Source organism: Pelophylax lessonae (genome assembly GCF_965119305.1).
Source record: "Pelophylax lessonae genome assembly, chromosome: 8".
Classification (NCBI taxonomy): Eukaryota; Metazoa; Chordata; class Amphibia; order Anura; family Ranidae; genus Pelophylax; species Pelophylax lessonae.
The window spans coordinates 140,574,013-140,596,843 of record NC_138775.1 but is presented as its reverse complement, the minus strand read 5'-3'; the positions used below and the strand labels follow the sequence as shown (position 1 = coordinate 140,596,843).

The following is a 22,831-nucleotide window of genomic DNA, read 5'->3' as shown; positions in this document are numbered from 1 at the left end:
TAAAGTGCACCTTTATTGCCCAAACCCATAAATACACAGCACTGCCTGTCCATCCTTAAATTCATTAGTACAATCAGATCATTTTGGGCAAACTTACATTTTATTTTTCTACTTCCTGGTTTCCTTAGAGCACTGGCCTTACATAGCTCAGGCCTTACAGGTGCATCCTGGGAAGGCTACGTCACCAGTACCTTTCAGGGCGATCTTGCTTGACCTCACACACGTGGTGTATGAGATTTGGGGTGGCTTGGTATTGAACAGTAACAAGTTGTGCCAGATCCCATACAGCAATGTCATTGGTGGGCCAACACACAACAAGGAAGAAGAAGCTGCCCATTGATAATGTCTTATTTGAATTATGGCATTAGCATGTGGCAACCCAGTAAGGGGCCGTTAGCACTACCCACGTGCTAAACACTCCGTTTTGTGGGCTGCAGTGATGAAGGTTTTAGTACATCAATTTCCTTTTTTTTGTTTGCACATAAAGTGACGAATTTATTTATGTCTCCTGCACTGCAGGGCATTGCTGTGTGCTTCTGTGCGGTGACCTGTTGTGCCTACCTGTGTGCTGGGGTAAAGTGATGTCCATTGATTTCTATGTGTTGACTAGCGTTCATCCAGTGCAGAAACACGCCAGTCACTGAACTATGTGTGGATGGGTCTTAAAGCAGGAGGCAAGCAGTTGTCTTTGCATGTATTTATTTATTTATTTACAGTACTGTTAGGTCTAAGTGCCCATTCACACTACCGCGACTTGTCAGGCGACTGGTCAGCCTGACAAGTCGCGGTCCATGCAGTGCTACAGGAACCGTTCTAATAGGAGCGACTCAAGTTCCTGTACTACTTCGGGGCAACATCGGAGCGACTTGCATTGACATTCATTATATGAAGTCCGTGCAAGTCGCGCCGAAGTCGCGGTGCACGCGACTTCACAGGTCGCCCCCAAAGTCGTGCCACGGTAGTGTGAACCAGCACCTATGCACACTGGACGTATTTAACACTGCTTTTAGTGGCGTCTGTTTTTTTTTTTTTTTCTGCCTTTAACTGCCCCTGCATGTTAGCCTATGTGTATATGCACGGATAGGAGTTTAGAGTCAGGAAAGAAAACCCACTGCCAGTGTACCCAGGAGCTCTAGTGTTTTGGTAGAACAAAATGCTTGATGCGTCTAAACGCGTGTGGAAGGGGCCTACTCACCCTGCATGCAGGGGCACCACTCTCATGTACAGGCTAAGTAATGCCTGGGAACAGGCAGGGTTGTGGTCATATGGTTTCAAAATTAAGGCGGGTTAGAAGTGAGCCATACACCTTGTGCAGCTGTGTGAACACTGACCCCCTCGATACCGGAGGACCCCTCACCCATGCCTGGTACAATTCTCCACTGTCTGGCCGATATTACATTCCTATAAGTTCATGCTCACCCAAAGCAACTACACAAGTCCACCAACTTCTCTGCTGAGGTAACCCGTTGCGATGGCCTTCTGTTCCTTCCTCAGGCCCTGTTCTCCTAGATGCGCCATATACCAGCATGCACCCCTTGTAGTAACTTCAGGCCATGCATTTAAAAGGTTAACAGCTTCACTTATGTTCATGCAATAGTACAGTCCATAGAACACAACAGGCCCACTCTAACTGGCTAATACAGAATGCCCAGGCATACCTTTCCTTTCCTGATAGTAGTCCATACAGTATTTGGCCTTAGCAGGTAGGTTCTACTTGCTGGTTACTCAAGGTTTCATCCTGTACAGCGGGCCCCTTGTCTCTCTTCCCATGTGGCCATTTTGGACTCCCCAAACCCAGCCTCCCCCCCCTATTTATATGCAACACGGGGTGGAGAGTGTAGCCCAGAAAAGCCATGGAAAAATGTAGAACCCACATTAACCCTATGCCACCCAGGCAGCCCTGATTAACCATAGCACTGCTTTGAGGCACCTGACTACATGCGTGGTAACAATAGACCCAATTAGCCCTTGAGGGTTATTTCATTTTAGAGGTCAGGATAAATTATTATCTTGGCAAATGAAAATAATTAATGCTCAAGCGCTTGGTGTACCTAAACGTTACACGCGTTTACAAGTGTCATGCATTTTTTACTGCCAAAACGCTGCTGCCAGGAGGAAAGGTGTCTAGGAGAGATGGCGAAACATCCTGTGTGCTTGAGGCAGCTATAAAGTTCTAGCCATTTTAGTTTCTGCTTTAGATAAACTGGGGAAGAATTTACATTTTTTGTAAGGTGTTTGCATTTGTCTGTAATTCCATTCAGTAGATTTCCTGTCCCTTTGACAGAAAAGAGGATTGTGAATATCCAAAAGGCATGAACACAGGTAAAATACCTGTTCAGAAGTTCCAACACTTTCCCACTCCCCTAAAAATGTGTCTCTATTGGAGGGATTGTCTATCATTTTCTGTCCTGGCAGGAAGTTAAGACTCTTTCAACCCAGCCTGCACACATATTGCAATGTTTTGCGTGTACATTCTAGTGTCCATTATAAAGGGCAATGTGATTCGTTGTTACTATGCATCATACTGTTTACTTTTTGTGCATGGGAATATTAAGTATTTCGTTATCATGCAGTGTGCATCTGTGACTGATTGGCTTTCTGTTTTGTCTGTGTGTCAGGTAGGTGTTAGACCTTTTTTCTCTATCGACCATTGACAGACGCAGCAGCTATGCTTCTTGACTATTGGGCCATGCGCCATCCACAGGAGTAGCACTAGGCAGTGAAAAAAATTCACTGACACGCCTACAGGGGCTGTCCCCCACAGTCCTTAGACAGAATGATACGTTTGAGCCGACTCACAAGGTCAAAGCTCTATTGGTGGCTTCAGTCGCCTGCCCTGAGTCAGGGCACGTCCTTTCTACCGCTGCTGTGGATGGTGGTCACCACAGATACCAGCCTGTCGGGCTGGGGCGGAGTGCTGTACAACGTCTGTGCCCATGGAGTCTGGTCAACAGAGGAGTCTTCTTTACCGATAAGTGTAATGGAACTCAGAGCAATCAAGCTTTGTCTGATCTATTGGACAAATCGGCTGCGCGGTCTCCCATTTCGGATTCAATCGGACAATGCCACGGCTGTGGCCTACATCAATCATCAAGGGGGCACAAAGAGTGCTGCCCAGGAGGTGACCGAGATTCTGATGTGGGTGGAAGGGTAGGTTCCTGCTCTCTCCGCAGTTCACATGCAAGGGGATTACCTGAGTTGTCAGGTTCTGGATCACGGGGAATGGTCCCTTCATCAAGAGGTATTTGGTCTCCTGTGTGTCCGTTGGGGGACCCCAGGAGGTTGATGGGTTTGCATCTCGGCTAAACAAAAAGGTGCAAAGGTTTGTGGCCAGAGCTCGAGATCCTCAGGCCGACGCCACAGACTCATTGGTAGCTCCTTGGAGCCAGTATCGGCTGATTTATGCCTTTCCTCCGTTACAACTGTTGTTGAGGTTTCTCTGCAGGATGGCGGTGGAAAATGTTCTGGTGATTTTGGTGGCTCCAGGCTGGCCTCGTCGGTCTTGGTACGCGACCTGGTAAAGATGGTCGTCAAGCCTCCCTGGCGGTTGCCTCTGAGGGAGGACCTGCTGTCTCAGGGGCCGATCTTCCATCCTGCTTTACGGTCACTGGCTTTAACGGCATGGCTGTTGAAGACCAGGTGCTGAGAGATAGAGGTCTCTCTGAGTCCTACCCTGCAGAGGGCTAGAAAAGCGATTTCCAGAAAGATTTATCATCGCACGTGGAAGATGTATATTTCATTGTGTGAATCGCAAAAATTGCACCCTTGCCTTTTTTCGGTGGCTAGGGTCTTGGCTTTCTTGCAGAAAAGAGTTGAGCAACGATTGGCCTTGGGCACGATCAAGGGCCAAGTGTCGGCCTTGGTGATATACTTCCAACCCCCAGTGGCTGCTAATACCTTAATTCGCACCTTTATTCAAGGGGTGCGTCATATGGCTCCTCCGAGAAGATCCCCCTTGCCTCCGTGTGATTTGACTTTGGTTTTGTCTATTTTTTAAAAGCCTCCTTTTGAGAATATTAGGGACATATCTCTGCCTTTGTTATCTCAGGAGGTTGCCTTTTTGGTGGCTATTACTTCTGCCCGCAGAGTATCTGAGTTGGCGGCGCTTTCCTGTCGTTCACCTTATTTGGTTGTCCACAGAGATAAAGTTGTTCTCCGACCTAATCCATCTTTTCTTCCTACAGTGGTGTCTGATTTCCATTTAAATGAAGACATTGTTTTGCCGTCACCTTGTCCTAAGCATCCAAGGAAATTGCCTTGCACTCTCTGGATGTGAATTGGGTGATCAGGGTTTACCGGTCGGCCACGGAGTCCTTTTAGCAAATCAGACTCTCTTTTGTCCTTATTGAGGGATCTCGAAAAGGTTTGGCTGCGTCCGCTGCGACTATATCTAGATGGATTAGGCAGACGGTTGTACAGGCTTATTCATTGAAGAGTCAGGTTCCTCCTTTCCCTGTGACAGCTCATTCTACCAGCGCGCTGATTGCCTCTTGGGCCTTTCATCATCAGGCCTCTGTTACTCAAGTGTGTAAGGCGGTGACTTGGTCATCTGTGCATACTTTTACAAAATTCTACAAGGTAGATTTGTTGGCATCTTCGGATGCATCCTTTGGCCTCAAGGTTTTGCAGGCTGCTGTTTAAAGTGACTTGTTTTTCTCTTTCAGGGGTTTATATTTTCTCTCTATGGGTAAGCCACGTTTAGCCTTTGGAAAAACGTTACCTGTTTTTTTCGTTGCATTCTTCCCACCACTCATGCCTACACTGCTTTGGGACATCCCAATGGTCAAGAAGCATAGCTGCTGCGTCTGTTAATGGATGGTAGAGAAAACTGGATTTTTGTGAGATATTACCGTAAAATCCTTTTCTCTGAAGTCCATTGACAGACGCAGCACCCGCCCCTCTGTTATGGGGATGGTTTGGGTCTTCTTTTCACTGCTTGCTATGAAACTGGCTTGTGGCAAAGTGTGTGTGGGGTTGTGCTGTGGGGGGACAACCCCTGTAGGCGTGTCAGTGAATTTTTTCACTGCCTAGTGCTACTCCTGTGGATTGCGCATGGCCCAATGGTCAAGAAGCATAGCTGCTCCGTCTGTCAATGGACTTCAGAGAAAAGGATTTTATGGTAAGATCTTACAAAAATCCAGTTTTACCTGGGCATACCTAAGCCTACATCCATGCGAAGGGCCGTGTTTGCCTGCATGGGATGCACAGGTGTCCCGCGCATCCTTGTGCCAGCAGTTCCATTTATGCCTATTGGAATGCAGCAGCTGCATGGACATAGCCACCGATCCCAGTTTGACAGCCTTGCAGGTGCGTGTCCCCGAACACAGACTCTGCATTCGGGGACATGCACCCACATTGATGGCAAATTGGGAGCAGCGGCTCTGTCCATGCAGCTACTGGGCCTGAATAGACATGATTTGGATTGCCTGCACGTGGATGCATGGAACACCTGTGCATCCTTTACAGGCAAACATGGCCCTTCACATGTATGCTTAATCACTTCAGCCCCAGCGACATATAGGTACATCGCAGGGTTGAAGTGGATGTACCGGTATGATGCCTGCAGCTGCTAAAAAGTCACTGGATTGTTTTTACCAGCGGTTGAAGGTGGTCATCCCCCGGATCTTCCCCGATCATCTCTATGGTATAAGAACCCTGGAGCGACAAGTATTTTATCACTTCTGGTTTCTCCATAATGTAAACTAGCCATTTTCGGCTTGGGAAACAATCTAAACAAACCGATCTTTATTTGATAATTTTTTTTAACCACTTGCCGACTGCCTTACGCCGATCTACGTCGGCAGTCAGCCCCTCACAGGCAAAGTGACGTAGGGCTACGTCACTAGCTTGTGAGGGTCTAGGGAGCGAGCGCGCGCCCCCGGAGGCGCGCTCCCGCGTGGTCACGGACCCCCCCGCGCGTGTGTCACTCGGCGATCGGCGGGGGAGAGGGAGAAAGTCAGGCGGCTTGTGTAAACAAGCCACCTGTCATTCTCCTCGGTGTAAAAACACTGATCACACGGATCTACTATGTAGATCCGTTGATCAGTGTCCTTACAGCTCAAGCCACAGCCAATCACAGTAGAAAGCACGCCCCTAGGGACACACACAGCCCCTCCCTCCCAAATAAAGTTAACCCCTTCACTACCAGTGTATTTTTACAGTAACAGTGCATATGTATAGCACTGCTTACTGTAGAAATGTCACTGGTAACCCCAAAAGTGTCAAAAATGTCAGTCAAGGGTCCGATCTGTCTGCCCCAATGTCGCAGTACCGCAAAAAAAATCGCAGATCGCCGCCATTACGCGTTAAAAAAAAAAACAACAAAAATGACAAAAATCTTTCCCTTTGTTAGTAAACGCGATAACTTTTGCGCAAACCAATCAAAATACGCTTTTTGCGATTTTTTTTTTTTTTTACCAAACATAGGTAGCATAAAACAAATTGGCCGAAAATGTTAAAAAATTTTGATTTTTACATTTTTTTGGGGGGGAATTTCATATAAAAAAATGTGAAAAATATTGCTATTTTTGCAAAATTGACGCTCTTTTTTTGTTTATAGCGCGTGATCAAAAAATCGCACAGGTGATCAAAGACCACCAAAAGAAAGCTCTGTTTGTGGGAAAAAAGGGCCAAATTTGTTTAGGTACAGCGTCGCACGACCACGCAATTGTCCGTTAAAGTCACGCAGTGCCGAATCGCAAAATACCCCCTGGTCGGAATGGGGGTAAAATCTTCCGGGGCTTAAGTGGTTAAGGGCAGAGAAGAGATCTGGGGTCTAATAGACCCCATATCTCTCAGTGAAGTGTACCTGTCACTGCCCATCCTATCACAAGGGATGTTGTTCAATAAAGTTGAAAGTTTGAACAATTAAAAAAGACAGTGTAAAATTAAAAAAATAAAATAAATGAATAAATTTTTTTTTTTAAACGCCCCTTCCTCTGTGCTCATGTGCAAAGACAAATGCACACGTCAATCCTGCATGCATATGTAAACAGCGATAGCACCACACATGTGAGGTGTCACCACGAACATCAGGTAAAGAGCAAAAATTCTAGTACCAGACCTGCTGTGTAAATCTAAAGTCATAACCTGTAAAGGCTTTTAATGTGTCGCCTATGGATATTGATGCACCATAGTTTTTTGCCGTTCCACCAGTTTTTGCAGCTTTAAAACGTGACATGTTTTTGTGTCTATTTACTTGGTGTAACATCTTTTATATTATACCAAAAAATTGGGTATTAATATTGTGTTAGTGTGCCCTAAAATTCATCAAAGTGTATTTTTTCCAAAACATTTGTGTTTGAAAAACCATTGTGCAAATACCAAGGGACATAAATAATTGCAACACCTACCATTTTATTTTCTAGGGCCTCTGCTTAAGAAAAATTTACAGTATCTCACAAAAGTGAGTACACCCCTCACATTTTTTTAAAATATTTTATTATATCTTTTCATGTGACAACACTGAAGAAATTACACTTTGCTACAATGTAAGGTAGTGAGTGTACAGCTTGTATAACAGTGTAAATTTGCTGTCCCCTCAAAATAACTCAACACGCAGCCAATAATGTTGAAACCGCTGGCAACAAAAGTGAGTACACCCCTAAGTTAACATGTCCAAATTGGTCCCAATAAGCCATTGTCCCTCCCCTGTGTCATGTGACTTATTAGTGTTTGAAGGTCTCAGGTGTGAATGGGGAGCAGGTGTGTTAAATTTGGTGTTATCGCTCTCACTCTGTCATACTGGTCACTGGAAGTTCAACATGGCACCTCATGGCAAAGAACTCTCTAAGGATCTGGAAAAAAAGAAATTTTACTGTACATAAAGATGGCCTAGGCTATAAGAAGATTGCCAAGACCCTGAAACTGAACTGCAGCACGGTGGCCAAGACCATGCAGCAGCTTAACAGGACAGGTTTCACTCAGAACAGGCCTCGCCATGGTCGACCAAAGAAGTTGAGTGCACGTGATAAGCGTCATATCCAGAGGTTGTCTTTGGGAAATAGATATATGAGTGCTGCTAGCATTGCTAAAGAGGTTGAGGGGGTGGAGGGTCAGCCTGTCATTGCTCAGACCATACGCCGCACACTGCATCAAATTGGTTTGCATGGCTGTTGTCCCAGAAGGAAGCCTCTTCTAAAGATGATGCACAAGAAAGCGTGCAAACAGTTTACTGAAGACAAGCAGACTAAGGACATGGATTACTGGAACCATGTCCTGTGGTCTGATAAGACCAAGATAAACTTATTTGGTTCAGATGGTGTCAAGCATGTGTGACGGTAAACAGGTGAGGAGTACAAAGACAAGTGTGTCTTGCCTACATTCAAGCATGGTGGTGGGAGTGTCATGGTCTGGGGCTGCATGAGTGCTACCAGCACTGGGGAGCTACAGTTCATTTAGGGAACCATGAATGCAAACATGTACTGTGACATACTGAAGCAGAGCATGATCCCTTCCCTTCAGAGACTGGGCTGCAGGGCAGAATTCCAACATGATAACAATCCCAAACACACCTCTAAGATGACCACTGCTTTGCTAAAGAAGCTGAGGGTAAAGGTGATGGACTAGCCAAGCATGTCTCCAGACCTAAACCATTTTGAGCATATGTGGGGCATCCTCAAACAGAAGGTGGAAGAGCGCAAGAGAGAGTCTCCAACATCCACCAGCTCCGTGATGTCATCATGGAGGAGTGGAAGAGGATTCCAGTAGCAACCTGTGAAGCTCTGGTGAACTCCATGCCCTAGAGGGTTAAGTCAGTGCTGGGAAATATTGGTGGCCACACAAAATATTGACACTTTGGGCCCAATTTGGACTTTTCCACTTAGGAGTGTACTCACTTTTATTGCCAGCATTGTAGACATTATTGGCTGTGTGTTGAGTTATTTTGAGGGGACAGCAAATTTACACTGTTATACAAGCTGTACACTCACTACTTTACATTGTAGGAAAGTGTCATTTCTTCAGTGTTGTCACCTGAAAAGATAGAATAAAATATTTACAAAAATGCGAGGGGTGTACTCACTTTTGTAAGATACTTTTTTTTCATATGTGTGAGAAGTGTGAGAAGGCCTGGTCTTAAAGTGTTTAAAGCGGAACTTTAGCCGTAACAGTTTGATAACAACAATTCCACAATAATAATTATGCTACTAAAATTAGACTGTGCTGTAAATTGCCTCCAGCATTGCTTCTGTTTCTTCTTGATGGAGTTTTCCATTTTGTTAACCACTTTAGCCCCGGAGGATTTGGCTGCTCAAAGACCAGGCCCTATTTTGCGATTCGGCACTGCGTGACTTTAACTTGCGCGGTCGTGCGATGCTGTGCCCAAATGAAATTGACGTCCTTTTTTTTTCCACAAACAGAGCTTTCTTTTGGTGGTATTTGATCACCTGTGCGATTTTTATTTTTTTGCGCTAAAAACAAAATAAGAGCGACAATTTTGAAAAAATAGCAATATTTTTCCAATTTTTTTATATGAAATTCTCAAAAAAAAATTTAAAAATCAAAATTTTTTAACATTTTAGGCCAATTTGTTTTCTGCTACATATTTTTGTAAAAAAAAAAAAAACGCAATAGGCGTATTTTGATTGGTTTGCTCAAAGGTTATTGCGTTTACTAACTACGGGAAAGATTTATGTCATTTTTATTGTTTTTTTTTAACTGGTAATTGCGGCAATCTGCAATTTTTTTTTTTTTTGGGGGACTGCGACATTGCGGCGGACAGATTGGACCCCTGACTGACATTTTTGACACTTTTGAGGGTACCAGTGACATTACTACAATAATCAGTGCTATAAATATGCACTGTTACTGTAAAAATTACACTGGCAGGGAAGGGGTTAACTTTATTGGTGATCAAGGGGTTAAGTGTGTCCCTGGGGCGTGATTCTAACTGTTAGTGGGCGTGGCTAGTGAAGTAATCACAGAGACATACGATCCTACATAGCAGGATTGCCCAGCAGCGGAAGACTGCCGCAGTAAATCCTCGTTAAGCGGTCGGCAAGTGGTTAAAGCCCAAAGCAGTCATTTTCCTATTGGACACTCTCACCTCTTCTTGGTCTCAAAAATCATATGTTGCTTTTTTTCAGTTAAAATTTGTAAATTTCCAGCCTTGATTGTATGTTTTGGCTCAGATAGAGAGGAAGGCCGAGAGCAGCTTTGCAGTGTTAAAGTTCACACTTCTGCTGAGGAGGGAGATATGAGAGAATATTACAGAGTGAGGACAAGATACTATCCTTGTAAGTTTAACTCTTTTGTGTCTCCCTTGCAGTAGAGTTTTTTCTGTCAACTCTCCTGCTTTTATTATCTCCCTTCCTAACATGTGCTTCCTCAGCACAGAGTGTTCATTTATGTTGCTTTTACCCCCCTTCAGCAACTTTAAATCTTAAAGCTGTCAGCTGATCACCTCTGGTTTTACGCACAGTGCCGAGAATAAAGGGAAACTGAGCATGTGCCGAACAGGGTGAGACAGTACATTACTGGATTTTAAATGGTATAGGCACTTATTTTTAATGTTTTACATGGCTATACCTGCAAAAGGAGCCAGACTGAAGTGATCTATCAGTACCTAATTTTATGACCTAAGTTCCACTTCAAGTACATCTGTGTGAACAAAGCCTTAAAAATATTTTATGCACAGGCCATTGTGCATAGTTGTTGATGTAGATTACCTATAGTATAAAGGTTCTGAGTAGATCTTTTGTGGGTTTGCGCATGTGTTTTTTCTTTTTTCATCTGACTATAAATGCTCTGTAGCTCAGTGCGTCACCATGTATAGTCTTGGATTAGGAGGAAGCCATAACATTAAAAGCTTGTCCTGTTTGTACAGCTTTGAAGCAACATAAGGAACTCCCTTTTATATGGAGATACGCTTTTATTGATTAGACTACCACACTCCCTCTTTAGGAATTCAACGTTGGATACCTGCTCTTACTACGCCCTACAGTGCAGGCTGCTTTTTTGGTGATCCTCGTGGGAGCCTTTGGTGGGATGGGTGTTCTCCCTCGCTGCATTTTTCCACCTATGGTCTACCATCAGACACCTAAATTCGGTACAAAATTCCTTTCAAGGCAAGAGACAGACCTGGAGAAGCTGATATCTGGCGACTCTTTCTGATAGCACGAGCCATAGGTTCTTTCTTGGCTTCGTTTTTATGCATTGTGGCCCTTTTTCTCACATCACACTTAAGATGTGTCCCCAAGTCTGAGATTCTTTCCTGCTGGACCACTGAGAAAGGTTACCAACCGAAACGCTTCTGGTCCCTTCTTTCCAAGAAATCCCAACCATTTTTATCTGTGATGTATCTCTTGGCCACTTGATTTTAACCACTAAGTGTTTGTTCAACTACTGTACACAGTGATTTTCACATGTCTTCTATGAATATAAACTACTGTATGAATAAAATTTGATTAAATCTACTCAAGCTCTGGTCGTTGCCATTCAAAGTCCCACCCCCAGGGGATCCTTTTGCTATTACCTATAGTATAAAGGTTCTGAGTAGATCTTTTGTGGGTTTGCGCATGTGTTTTTTCTTTTTTCATCTGACTACAAATGCTCTGTAGCTCAGTGCGTCACCATGTATAGTCTTGGATTAGGAGGAAGCCATAACAGTAAAAGCTTGTCCTGTTTATTGTCTCCAGTAACTGAACATTCTACATCAGAATGTAGAAGAATGTAGCTATCTAGAGACCATTTGGCCGTGTCCAAGAAAAGCTTAACATGACATCATACAGTATATAGTCTTTAGGGGAAGTCATGTCAGAAAAAGCTTTACTTGTCTAATGATTCTGGTGACTGCACATCCCACAACAAAGTGTAGAAGGGTGTCTAGGGTCCATGTGCCCAAGAAAAACTGGTAGCGTGTAGACAACAGTTTGAGAATCACTTAGTTATGGCAGTTATGACCAACTCCTCTTTGAAATAAATTACTTCTACTTAGCATGGATCCATTTCACACACCTAAGTAATAATTAATAGAAACCTATTGTTGAAGGATTACAAAGAACATGGAACAGATCACCAGAGAAATTCAGATATATGGACATGTTTCATCAGGCTAAGAGGAGCATACATTTGTCTAACTCTACATTTTATGTAGGAGATAATAATACCTTTTCAGTAAAAAATATAATGCATTTATCCAAAAAAAAAAGCTAAGTCATGGAGTATATGGATGCTTTATAGCAGGGCTTGACAAATTTTCCTGAAATCTAGGAGCCAGCTAAAAAAGTTAGGAGCCAGTTTTTTTTTTTTTAAACTAACAACCAAGCTTTATTTAATAAAACGGATACTAAATTTACACATAAATACGACTAGAACCCCACTCTCCTCTATAGCACAATTGGATGAAAACAGACTGTCTGTCTCTTTCCATCCGATGCCATCTGATCCGATCCATCCGTCTGCTTTTGGTGGACAGGATCAGATGGCGGCAGATTACTGCTCCATAGAGGAGAATCAAGGGTCCGATCAGGTCTGCCTGAAAAACTGACAGGCGGACCTGATCAGACAGCCTGTGTGAAAGGGGCCTTCGGCTGTGGCATGGCGACGAGAAAAAAAAAAAAGGAGAGGTATATATATATATATAGAGAGAGAGATATATAGAGATATATATATATATATATAGAGAGAGAGATATATAGATATATATATATATATATATATATATATATATAGATATATATTTATATAGATATATATTTATATATATATATTTTTTTTTTAATAATTGGAAAAAAAAGAATTTTTTTTTATTTTTTTAATAATTAAAAAAAAAGAAAAAAATATATTATTTTTTTTTACATTTAAAAAATAAATTAAATAAATAATAATAACCACACTCCCTGTCAAAGGTAACTAACTGGACAGGGAGATGGTAATGAATGAATTGAGAACAAAAAGGCAGTGGAAACAGTCATTACTCCCGGCCTCCACAAGAGGGCGCCAGTTCCCCATTGGAAGCCTGTCATCTCAAGTAGGCCGAAAAGCCGGGGCCTCGATTTTCGGACGGCCCGGAAGTCCGTGCACTCCGTGCGCGGAAGTCCGGGCAAAAATGACAGGACACCTTCTGCAGGGCACCCCCAGGCGCCAGGTCGCTAATTCTAGTCGCAAATGCGACCTGGCGCCCGGGGATTGTCGAGCCCTGCTTTATAGAAGAAGTGTGGAATAGTATCTTCATAAAATACAGTCTGGGGAATTCATAAAGGGTATCATAGAAAGTTGCAGACACAGGTACATGAATCTGTTGAGTTGCATTTGGAGGGTGTACTGCCCACTGAATGCAAAAGGAGCGATCATTTTTGCAGTGAACACAAAGAAAACTACATCTGCTGCCTCATCTGATGTCTTTAATGCCCCTCCCCAACCGCAAATCTCAATGAACCCTAAAAACAAAATAAAGCTAGTTTAAAATAGTAATTAAACCCTCGTTCTAAAATAAATTTCTATATTTCCATGTATTTAATAGCTTTAATAGTGCTGCTTTTTTCATGTACAATACTCCATTTCTAAATCTGGATAAATGGGCAGCTTCCAGAGGGATTACTATATTAACCTCTGGTTGTGGAGGCAATATTTGAATCTGTAATTGAAGTGTCACGCTAAAATATTTGCGTCCAAAATGAAGTTTTATTTCAAACAATAACTGGGTACAAATGCACTTTTGGGAGCAGATGTCACCCTCTTCATCAGGGCTGATCAAGTCCAGGCATAACACACCCAAAACTCAGCATTCTGTCTACATTCCTTACACGAGAACCCTTCTGAACACGTCACAGTTCCCCTCCTGACACCAGTGTGTATGGATCGTCTGCTGAGGCTTGGGGGATGGTATGCCTAGACTTGATCAGCCCTGATGAAGGGTACGACATCTATCCACTGAAACACGTTGGCTCTTGTACCTATTTAAAGTTTGACATGAAACTTTATTTCAGACTCAAATATGTGGCACTTAAATTTCAGATTTAAATATTGCTGATCCATTGACATGGCAGATTTGGTCTTTTATAAAGACCTTGGCCAAGTCTTGTGTTTTCTTGAACATCCATATGGGCATTTGTCTATGTACACTAGTACTTTATCAGACTGCTTTCATATATCATGATGGGTTAGCATGTAACTTCTTGGACAGCTAGTTTTATTGTGTTTGCTCAATTCTGAATAAAGCCACATGTTATTGATATTGAAAGGATTGCACATTAAGGGTTTTGTAGTAAGCAGAGTATATTAATATAACATTTACAGTATATGAAAATTTATGATGTGTTTATAGGTATATATGTAATTTGTAAAATGTGTTATTTTAAACTCTAAAATGTAGTTATCTTTGTTTCACTACAGCTCAATTGATCTTTAACTGAAGAGAAAGTAGAACAACGGATTAATTTTTACATTTGAGTTACTGCCAAACTACTAACAACTAACACTGAAACATTTAAAATAAATTACTTGAACCCAAGTTTATCTACTGCCTTATGGTTACATCTATTATTTATATCTTTAAATGATAGCCAATTACTGTTTGTAATAGTGTGCTTGCCATTCCTGTTTAATCTGAGAGAAGCTCTATACATCAAATTGAAAATTGGATTTAATTATGAAAGAGATTTGCAGAATTTGTGGAAGGGAGCTTTGTGGAAATCAGAGAAGATGGATTTTTCATACAGCTGCCAAACTAAATCTTCAGGTTCTTTTATCACATGTTCTGGGTAAGGAGATCTTACGTGACGGTCAAGCTGAGTTTGTCTGCAGTAAATGTGCTTTTATGCTGGAACGCTTTTTCAGATTTGACACTGTGATTGCACGGATTGAAGCTCTCTCTATTGAGAAATTACAGAAACTAATTTCTGAGAAGGATAGGCTTAAACATTGCCTTACTAGTCTGTATAGGAAGAACAACAATGAAGATGGTCAGGAGGCCAAATCTGTGCACAACACAATTAAAAATCTAAATCGTACAGATATCCAATGCTCATACTCTGCTCTTTTACAAGAGGACTTTGCTTATTCTGGTTCTGAATACTGGACAGAATTGGAAGAATATGGCCAAGCAATACAGAATTGTTCACATAATGTGAGTACTGGGACTCTTCCACGAAAATGCCATTTTTGTTCCTCTTTAAGAGTAGCTGATGCTGACTATGAAGCAGTTTGTAAAGTACCAAGGAGGATTGTCCAGAATATTGCTTATGGGCATTTTTCCATGGGTACTAGCGCATTATCAGACTGTGAGGTTGCGAATGTCAACATAGTAGACAGAGATGGATTGGATAAATTGCCTTCAGACCATTCAGTTGAATCTCTTACTGAAACCAAAGATCAAGTATTCAGTATGCAAGAAGCTGAGGAAAAAAACATAGTAACCATAGGAAATAAGTTAGAAGTTGCACTTAATCTTGCTAAAATGCTATACTACAGACCAGTTCATAGCCCAAGGGGAAGCAGAATACCTATAAAAAACAGCATGGTCTTAAAATCAAACAACATTCTTACTGGCTGCGACACAACTTTGTCAAATGCAATGACTGGTTTGCTGGATAGCACTGTCGCATATTCTAAGGTCTGTGATGACTTCATGATAACTGACCTATTTGCCTTGTGGCAAAACATCTATGAAGACTATATTCCACTTCATTCCAAGGTATTTAAAAGATTGTATGTTATTTTGTGCATTTTGCAAATATGAAATGCTATTTAACTTTATACATTATAGTTACATGTTTACCCTGATTTTTTTTCCCTTTCATTTATTTTGTAAAATGTCTTCCATTGCCGTGAGACGTAATGCTGTGACAATTGTCCAACTTATGTTACCCTCTAACTTACTATTGAAAATAGATGTTAGTGTTTTTATGTATATGCCAGTAAATCCAGCTTTTCTTATTCTTACTTTGATTGGGTGAATCTTCCCAGTCCCCTTTCTATCCTAACTTAAACTAAACACGCCAAACACAAAAGCAGATCTGTGCTGGCGTGGTCAGTTTACATTTTACTGTGTGTCCTGCTTGGAGTTACATGATGCTGTGCTGCACAGTGTGTCTGTCCCCCCCCCCCCCCCCCCCAGCCGCTACATTTTTCAGTATTCAATTGATTTTATGTATTTGTAGAGAATACATTAATCAGTACATGATACATGATTGCATGCATTTGCCACATTGCTTTAATCTTTTTATCACCCCTACTATTATATTGTAGTGTTTTTCAAAATAATGTTATATTAAAGTGACACTAAAATCTAATTTAAAAAATATTTAAGTGTGCATTCTTAAAGTGGAACTACATTAATTTTTTTAAAAAGTTTAAAAGTCAGCAACTACAAATACTCTTATTTGCTGTCTTTGGTCTGCTAATATACCATTTAAAATGTTCTGTGTTATGTTTTCAAAAGGTGCAAAAAAAATAAATAAATAAATAAAACCTGTTGATTCTGCCAGAAATCTTGTAAGCTGATAACTTCCTACGTGGTTATGTAGATGAGGAGGAGGGCAATGAGAGGACTGTGTGCTTTGTAATCCATCAGAACTTTAGTGGGCAGGACTAGGACTGCGTGCTTTGGATTTTAGAGCTCGAGAGATATTGTGTTGTTAGCTCACACAGGAATTTGGGGATAAACTACATTTCTGGCACATTATTTTTATATTTATTTTCTGTTCAGAGTTCAGGACTACACCTAGGACCTTGACATGCGGGGATGGGCTAATAGTTGTGCCATCGATTTTGACAGAGAGATCCGGGGAAAGGGCATGTGGTGGAGGAAAAATTATAAGTTCGGTTTTGGATAGATTGAGTTTGAAAAAGTGGTGTGACATCCAGACTGATATATTTGCTAGTAATAGGTTAGGGGACTGAGGGAGTGAGCTGAGGGGTGGATAAATAGATTTGGGTATCGTCAGCGTAGAGATGGTATTGGAAGCCATGGGAGGCTATCAGCTGACCCAGAGAGGAGGTGTAGATTAAAAATAGAAGAGATCCAAGAACAGAATCTTGGGGGACCCCAACAGAGAAAGGAAGAGTAGAGGAGGAAGTAGAATTGTAAGAAACGCTAACGAATCAAAGGTGAAGTCACACTTGAAGTCGCACATATATAAATGATACTCATTGGAAATCATGGGGTACGACTTGTCATGCGACTTTGCAGTCCCAAGTCGCAGGGCAAGTCGCACAAGTGTGAAAAAGGCCTAAGATACACTTAAATATATTCATAATTTGTTGACCTTATTTTTTAAAATCCCCACTGTGCCAGTACATATGTATGCTGTTAGAAAGTGATCAGTGGCTGATGGCCCAGTGAATGGCACTGTGGCTGCTGTTTTATTAAAAAAAAAATGAATTAGTTACAATATATATTGTTAGTTGCATTCTAACGGGACATTTTTTCTACTGAAAATAAATGTCAACAACACTTTCACTTTTTTTTTCCAGAATCTTGTTGAAAAACAAAGTCGGGATGCAAACCAGTATGGCGCTTTACTTGAGAAACAAGTTTCTATGCTACAGAAGGCTGAAATGGAGATTCGAACGCTTAAAGAAAAATTACAGGAGTCTCAGGACACAGTTGAGGTATTTCTGGAAAAATAAGTGGCCTATAATGAAAAATGTAATATGTTCTTCTAATGCAGGGGTACTTAATTCAAAATTCATGGAGGTCCGCTTAGTAAAATCTTCTTCTAGCGGAGGTCCGAATCATGTTTGTGATTTGATTCAGATCCTTTACATTACAGCACCCTCTCCTAGGCGGTCCCATCTCTGCAGCTGGGGAATGCAGGTGAAACTGCACATGTTCCCGGCCCGCAGAGGAACACGCCACACTTCAGCACAGCTTGGTGCTGCGCAATTTAAAAAAAGGGTCAGGGACTTGTTTTCCTGCATTTCTCATGGGTAGTGCAGCCCAATAAAATGAATGAGCTGACCTACCTGTGACACTGAGCCCCATATCACAATCCCATCCTTACATCCATTCCACATTGTCCACTGCACATCACAGTTCCCTTCCCTTCACCAAGATCCCCCCTTTGTGTTATCATACCCCCTTAACATCAACACCCTTCTTATCCCCTCATTACAGAACCCAACTCCCCTACATTACTATCCTCAGCCCCCCATCACAGTACTCAGCTCCCCCACATTGTCCTCAGCTTCCCATTACAGTATTCAGCCCCCCCGACATTACAGTACTCAGCCTTAACCCCCATTCCCCCCACATCAGAGTCCTCAGCCCCCACACACATATCAGAGTCCTCAGCCCCCCACACATATCAGAGTCCTCAGCCCCAACACACATATCAGAGTCCTCAGCCCCAACACACATATCAGAGTCCACAGCCCCCACACACATATCAGATTCCACAGCCCCCACACACATTAGAGTACACAGCCCCCACACACATTAGAGTACATAGCCCCCACACACATTATAGTACATAGCCCCCACACACATTATAGTACATAGCCCCCACACACATTATAGTACATAGCCCCCACACACATTATAGTACATAGCCCCCACACACATTAGAGTACATAGCCCCCACACACATTATAGTACATAGCCCCCACACACATTAGAGTACTCTTCTTTGCTGTACTTTTGTTGCCCTTCTCTGGACTCTCTCCAGTTCCAGCACATCCTTCCTGAGGACCGGTGCCCAGAACTGGACAGAATACTCCAGATGTGGCCAGACCAGAGTCTTGTAGAGAGGGAGAATAATCTCTATTTCTTGAGTGAATCCCCTTTTTTATACATCCCAGTATTCTGTTGGCTTTGCTTGCAGCGGCTTGGCATTGCATGCCACTGCCAAGCCTGTTGTCTACCAGTACCCCCAGGTCCTTTTCCATCTTAGATTCACCCAGAGGTTCCCCCCCTAGTGAGTAGCTTGCTTTCTGGTTTCTGGCACCCAAGTGCATTACTTTACATTTTTCAACATTAAACCTCATCTGCCATGTAGTTGCCCACCCCATTATTTTGTTCAGGTACGCTTGTAAGGTTTCCACATCCTGTATTGAAGATATTGGCATGCTTAGTTTAGTATCATCCGCAAATACCGAGATTGTACTAGATATCCCCTCCTCTAGATCATTTATGAATAAATTAAACAGGATTGGCCCCAGGACAGAACCCTGGGGGACCCCACTTTCCACACCCGCCCAATAACTCCCTATTAATCACCACCCTTTGCACTCTCCCCTGGAGCCAGTTCTCTATCCACGTACTCACCCTATGGTCCATACCTACCTTCCTTAGTTTGAACAGTAAGCGTTTGTGGGGAACGGTGTCAAAGGCCTTCGCAAAGTCCAGATACACCACATCCACAGGCTTACCTTTATCTAGGTGGCAGCTCACTTCATCATAGAAGGTTAATAGATTGGTTTGGCAAGAACGATTTTTCATGAATCCATGCTGATTACTACTAATCATACCATTTTCATTACTAAAGTCTTGTATGTGGTCCCTTAACATCCCCTCCAAAATCTTGCAGACTACTGATGTTAGGTTGACCGGCCTATAGTTACCCGGGATATATCTCTGCCCTTTTTTAAATATTGGTACCACGTTGGCTTTTTTCCAATCAGCTGGCACCTTACCCGTCTGTACAGTTTTACATATGCATGTACTTGTGTCTCGTTTTCAGTGCATTTTGTGGCATTTTTTTCTGTGTTGCAATTACATCCATTTGTGGTGTGTTCTAATAGGTTCATGTTCAAAAATACAGCATGCTCCACTTTTTTTTTTAATTGGAAATGGTATAAAGTGGGCTCATTGAAATACATACAATTTTCCCCACATATGGGCTTGTACTGCATTGAAACGTTTTTGCTTCTTTTTTAACCGGTTGCCGACCGCCGCACGACTATATACTGCGGCGGTCAGCCCCGGCCAGGCAGAGTGACGTATCGGTACGTCACTCGCCTGTCACTGACTTGCGAGCCTATAGCGAGCGGGCGCGCGCCCGCCGAGGCGCGCGCCCGCCGCGGCTCGTTCACAGGCAAGTCAGTGCGTGTGACCGGCGGACTCGATGTCCGCCGGCCACACTACGATCGCTCCTGTGAAGGGAGAAAGACAGAGCAGCTTGTGTAAACAAGCTGCCTGTCAGTTCTCCCTGTGTAAAAGTAAAGATCTGACCGTTCTACTATGTAGAACGGTTGATCTTTGCTTTTACACCAATAGCAATGTCCCTACACAGTAGAAAGCACGCCCCTAGGACACACTTAACCCCTCCCTTCCCAATAAAGTTAACCCCTTCCCTGCCAGTGTCATTTTTGCAGTAACAGTGCATATGTATAGCACTGATTACTGCAGTAATGTCACTGGTAACCCCAAAAGTGTCAAAAATGTCAGTCAAGGGTCCGATCTGTCCGCCGCAATGTCGCAGTACCGAAAAAAAAATCGCAGATCGCCGCCATTACGCGTTAAAAAAAAAAACACCAAAAATGACAAAAATCTTTCTCTTTGTTAGTAAACGCGATAACTTTTGCGCAAACCAATCAAAATACGCTTTTTGCGATTTTTTTTACCAAACATAGGTAGCATAAAACAAATTGGCCGAAAAATGTTAAAAAATTTTGATTTTTACTTTTTTTTTTGGGGAATTTCATATAAAAAAATGTGAAAAATATTGTTATTTTTGCAAAATTTACGCTCTTTTTTTGTTTATAGCGCGTGATCAAAAAATCGCACAGGTGATCAAATACCACCAAAAGAAAGCTCTGTTTGTGGGAAAAAAAGGACGTCAAATTCGTTTAGGTACAGCGTCGCACGACCGCGCAATTGTCCGTTAAAGTCACGCAGTAAAAAATCGCAAAAAAACCCCTGGTCCTTTAGCAGCCAAATCCTCCGGGGCTTAAGTGGTTAAAGCGGAGTTCCACCCTGGATTTTTTTTTTTTTTTTTAATACCCCCAGGACAGTCAGGGCTAGTACATTCCACAATGGCTAGCCTCTGATCTGTCCCGGCTTGCACTTACCTGTTAGGACAAATACTTACCTTGCAAACGTCTTGTCCAGCGCTGCCATCTCAGATGTGGGCAGCTTGAAGCCAGCGAGATCCCCTTCGGCGTCTTCTTCCGCCTTCTTTGGTCCCACGATGCTCTGCGCCGGCTCCGACGTCACTTCCGGGTCGCGCGCGTCATCCCTCTACAGCTTCTGGGCATGCCCAGAAGCTGTTTAGAAGGGGATGACGCGCGCGACCCGGAACTGACGTAGGGGCCGGTGCAGGCGCAATGATTCCTGGGAGCTATGACGTTCAGCTCCCAGGAATCATTGCAGAGCCAGGAAGTGATGACGGGCCGCGGCCGAGGAAGGAGGAAGAAGGAAGTAAGGTAAGTATTTTTTCTTCGCTACGAGGTAAGTAAAAAAAAAAAAATATGCGATTATCCATTTCTTTTTCAGGTGACCCGGAGCGAGAAGATGGAGGTAAGTATAAAAATAGGGTGGAACTCCACTTTAACAAGGTGTTTAAACAAAAAACACTGCACATGGCCACTAGAAGGTGCTAAACATCAAAAAAAATCCTGCCATTTATAGATATGACAGATATGGTATTTTTCATTTTAAATCAATTAAATCATTCAGCCAGAAAAAGGCAATAGCCTAATAACTTTTAATTTTTGTTGCCACATTCTCGATGTATGTGTACATTTATGTTCACTGGCCAAATTGCTATGCAATTTTTTTATGAATAGATTTCATACTGTGATAAGGCTTTTGCTGTCAGTCAGTTAAGAGTCTAGGGCAGCCTTTCTCAGCCTTTTCAATGTTGAGGAACCCTTGAAATAATTTTCAGGTCCCAGGGAACCCCTTCTAAAAATGACTATATTTACAGCTCATGATACATTAGTGTGATGGTCAGTGGAATGAATGCTCCTTACACTTGTGGATATTGAGAAGAATTACCTTCTTCCAGATAGCTAAAAAGATCAATGGTGTCAGGGGGGAAGTTATCTGAGAGGCAGAAATTGCTCATTGCTCAAGGAACCCCTAGCAATCTCTGGAGGAACCCCAGGGTTTCACGGAACCCTGGTTGAGAACCACTGGTCTAGGGAGTCAAATACTTCACTGCCCAAATAATGTAAATTTTGATAGAATGTTTAGGCAGGTTTTATTGCTGTTTATGTATCATCTGGGGAGACTTTTCTTCTCTTCCTGCCCTGACCACACAGAAGTTGAATCCTCCTAATAGGAACACAGACAACAATAAAACTTATCCCCACTCTGCTAAAAAGATTTATCGGCATAATCCCATTAAGGTGCTTTCTCTTTCTGTCCTGGTGACTACACAGAAAGTAATAGGAACTCTTTTCAAGTGCCTTGTTGACAAAAATAGCCTCTCTAGGTAAGTTGTATGTATTTAAAGGATTCAGAAAAAGTTATAGTTTTTCTGTCCCAGTGACACTTGCACTTTTACTAAGATTGAGTGTTGGGGCCAGCCTCCCCACTGAGGATAGAGAAAGCATTTTAAGTTGAAGAAGTTCTGTATATTATCTATTCTAATGGGCAGCACAGTTGCTAAAAGGTTAGCCCTTCCGCCTGGCAGCACTAGGGTCATCAGTTTGAATCCTAGCCACAGCATTACCTGCACAGAGTTTGCATGTTCTCCCTGTGTCTGCATGGATTCATCCCACACTCCAAAGTCATGCTGGTATGTTAATTGAATCCTGTCTAAATTAGCCCTAGTATGTGTATGAATGAGTGTAAATTAGGGACATAAGATTGTAAGCTCCATGAGGGCAGGGACTGTTGAAAATTTATAATATATAAAGTGCTGTGTAAACTGGTGAGTACTTATAATAAGTACCTATAATAAATGATCACGTTTGAGCTGGAGTTGGGATTGAGTTATAATAA

The 22,831-nt window shown here is 42.4% G+C and overlaps 1 protein-coding gene across 1 annotated transcript in view; it reads left to right on the top strand.

Annotated features, from left to right (window-relative positions):
• The window catches only part of LOC309561480 (myomegalin-like), a 429,425-nt gene that overhangs the window by 77,375 nt on the left and 329,219 nt on the right, over nt 1–22,831 (top strand). Inside the window, exon 4 of the mRNA XM_082265423.1 lies at nt 17,416–17,553. Within this exon, the coding sequence (XP_082121549.1) occupies nt 17,416–17,553 (138 nt within the window). The remainder of the gene's footprint in view (nt 1–17,415; nt 17,554–22,831) is intronic.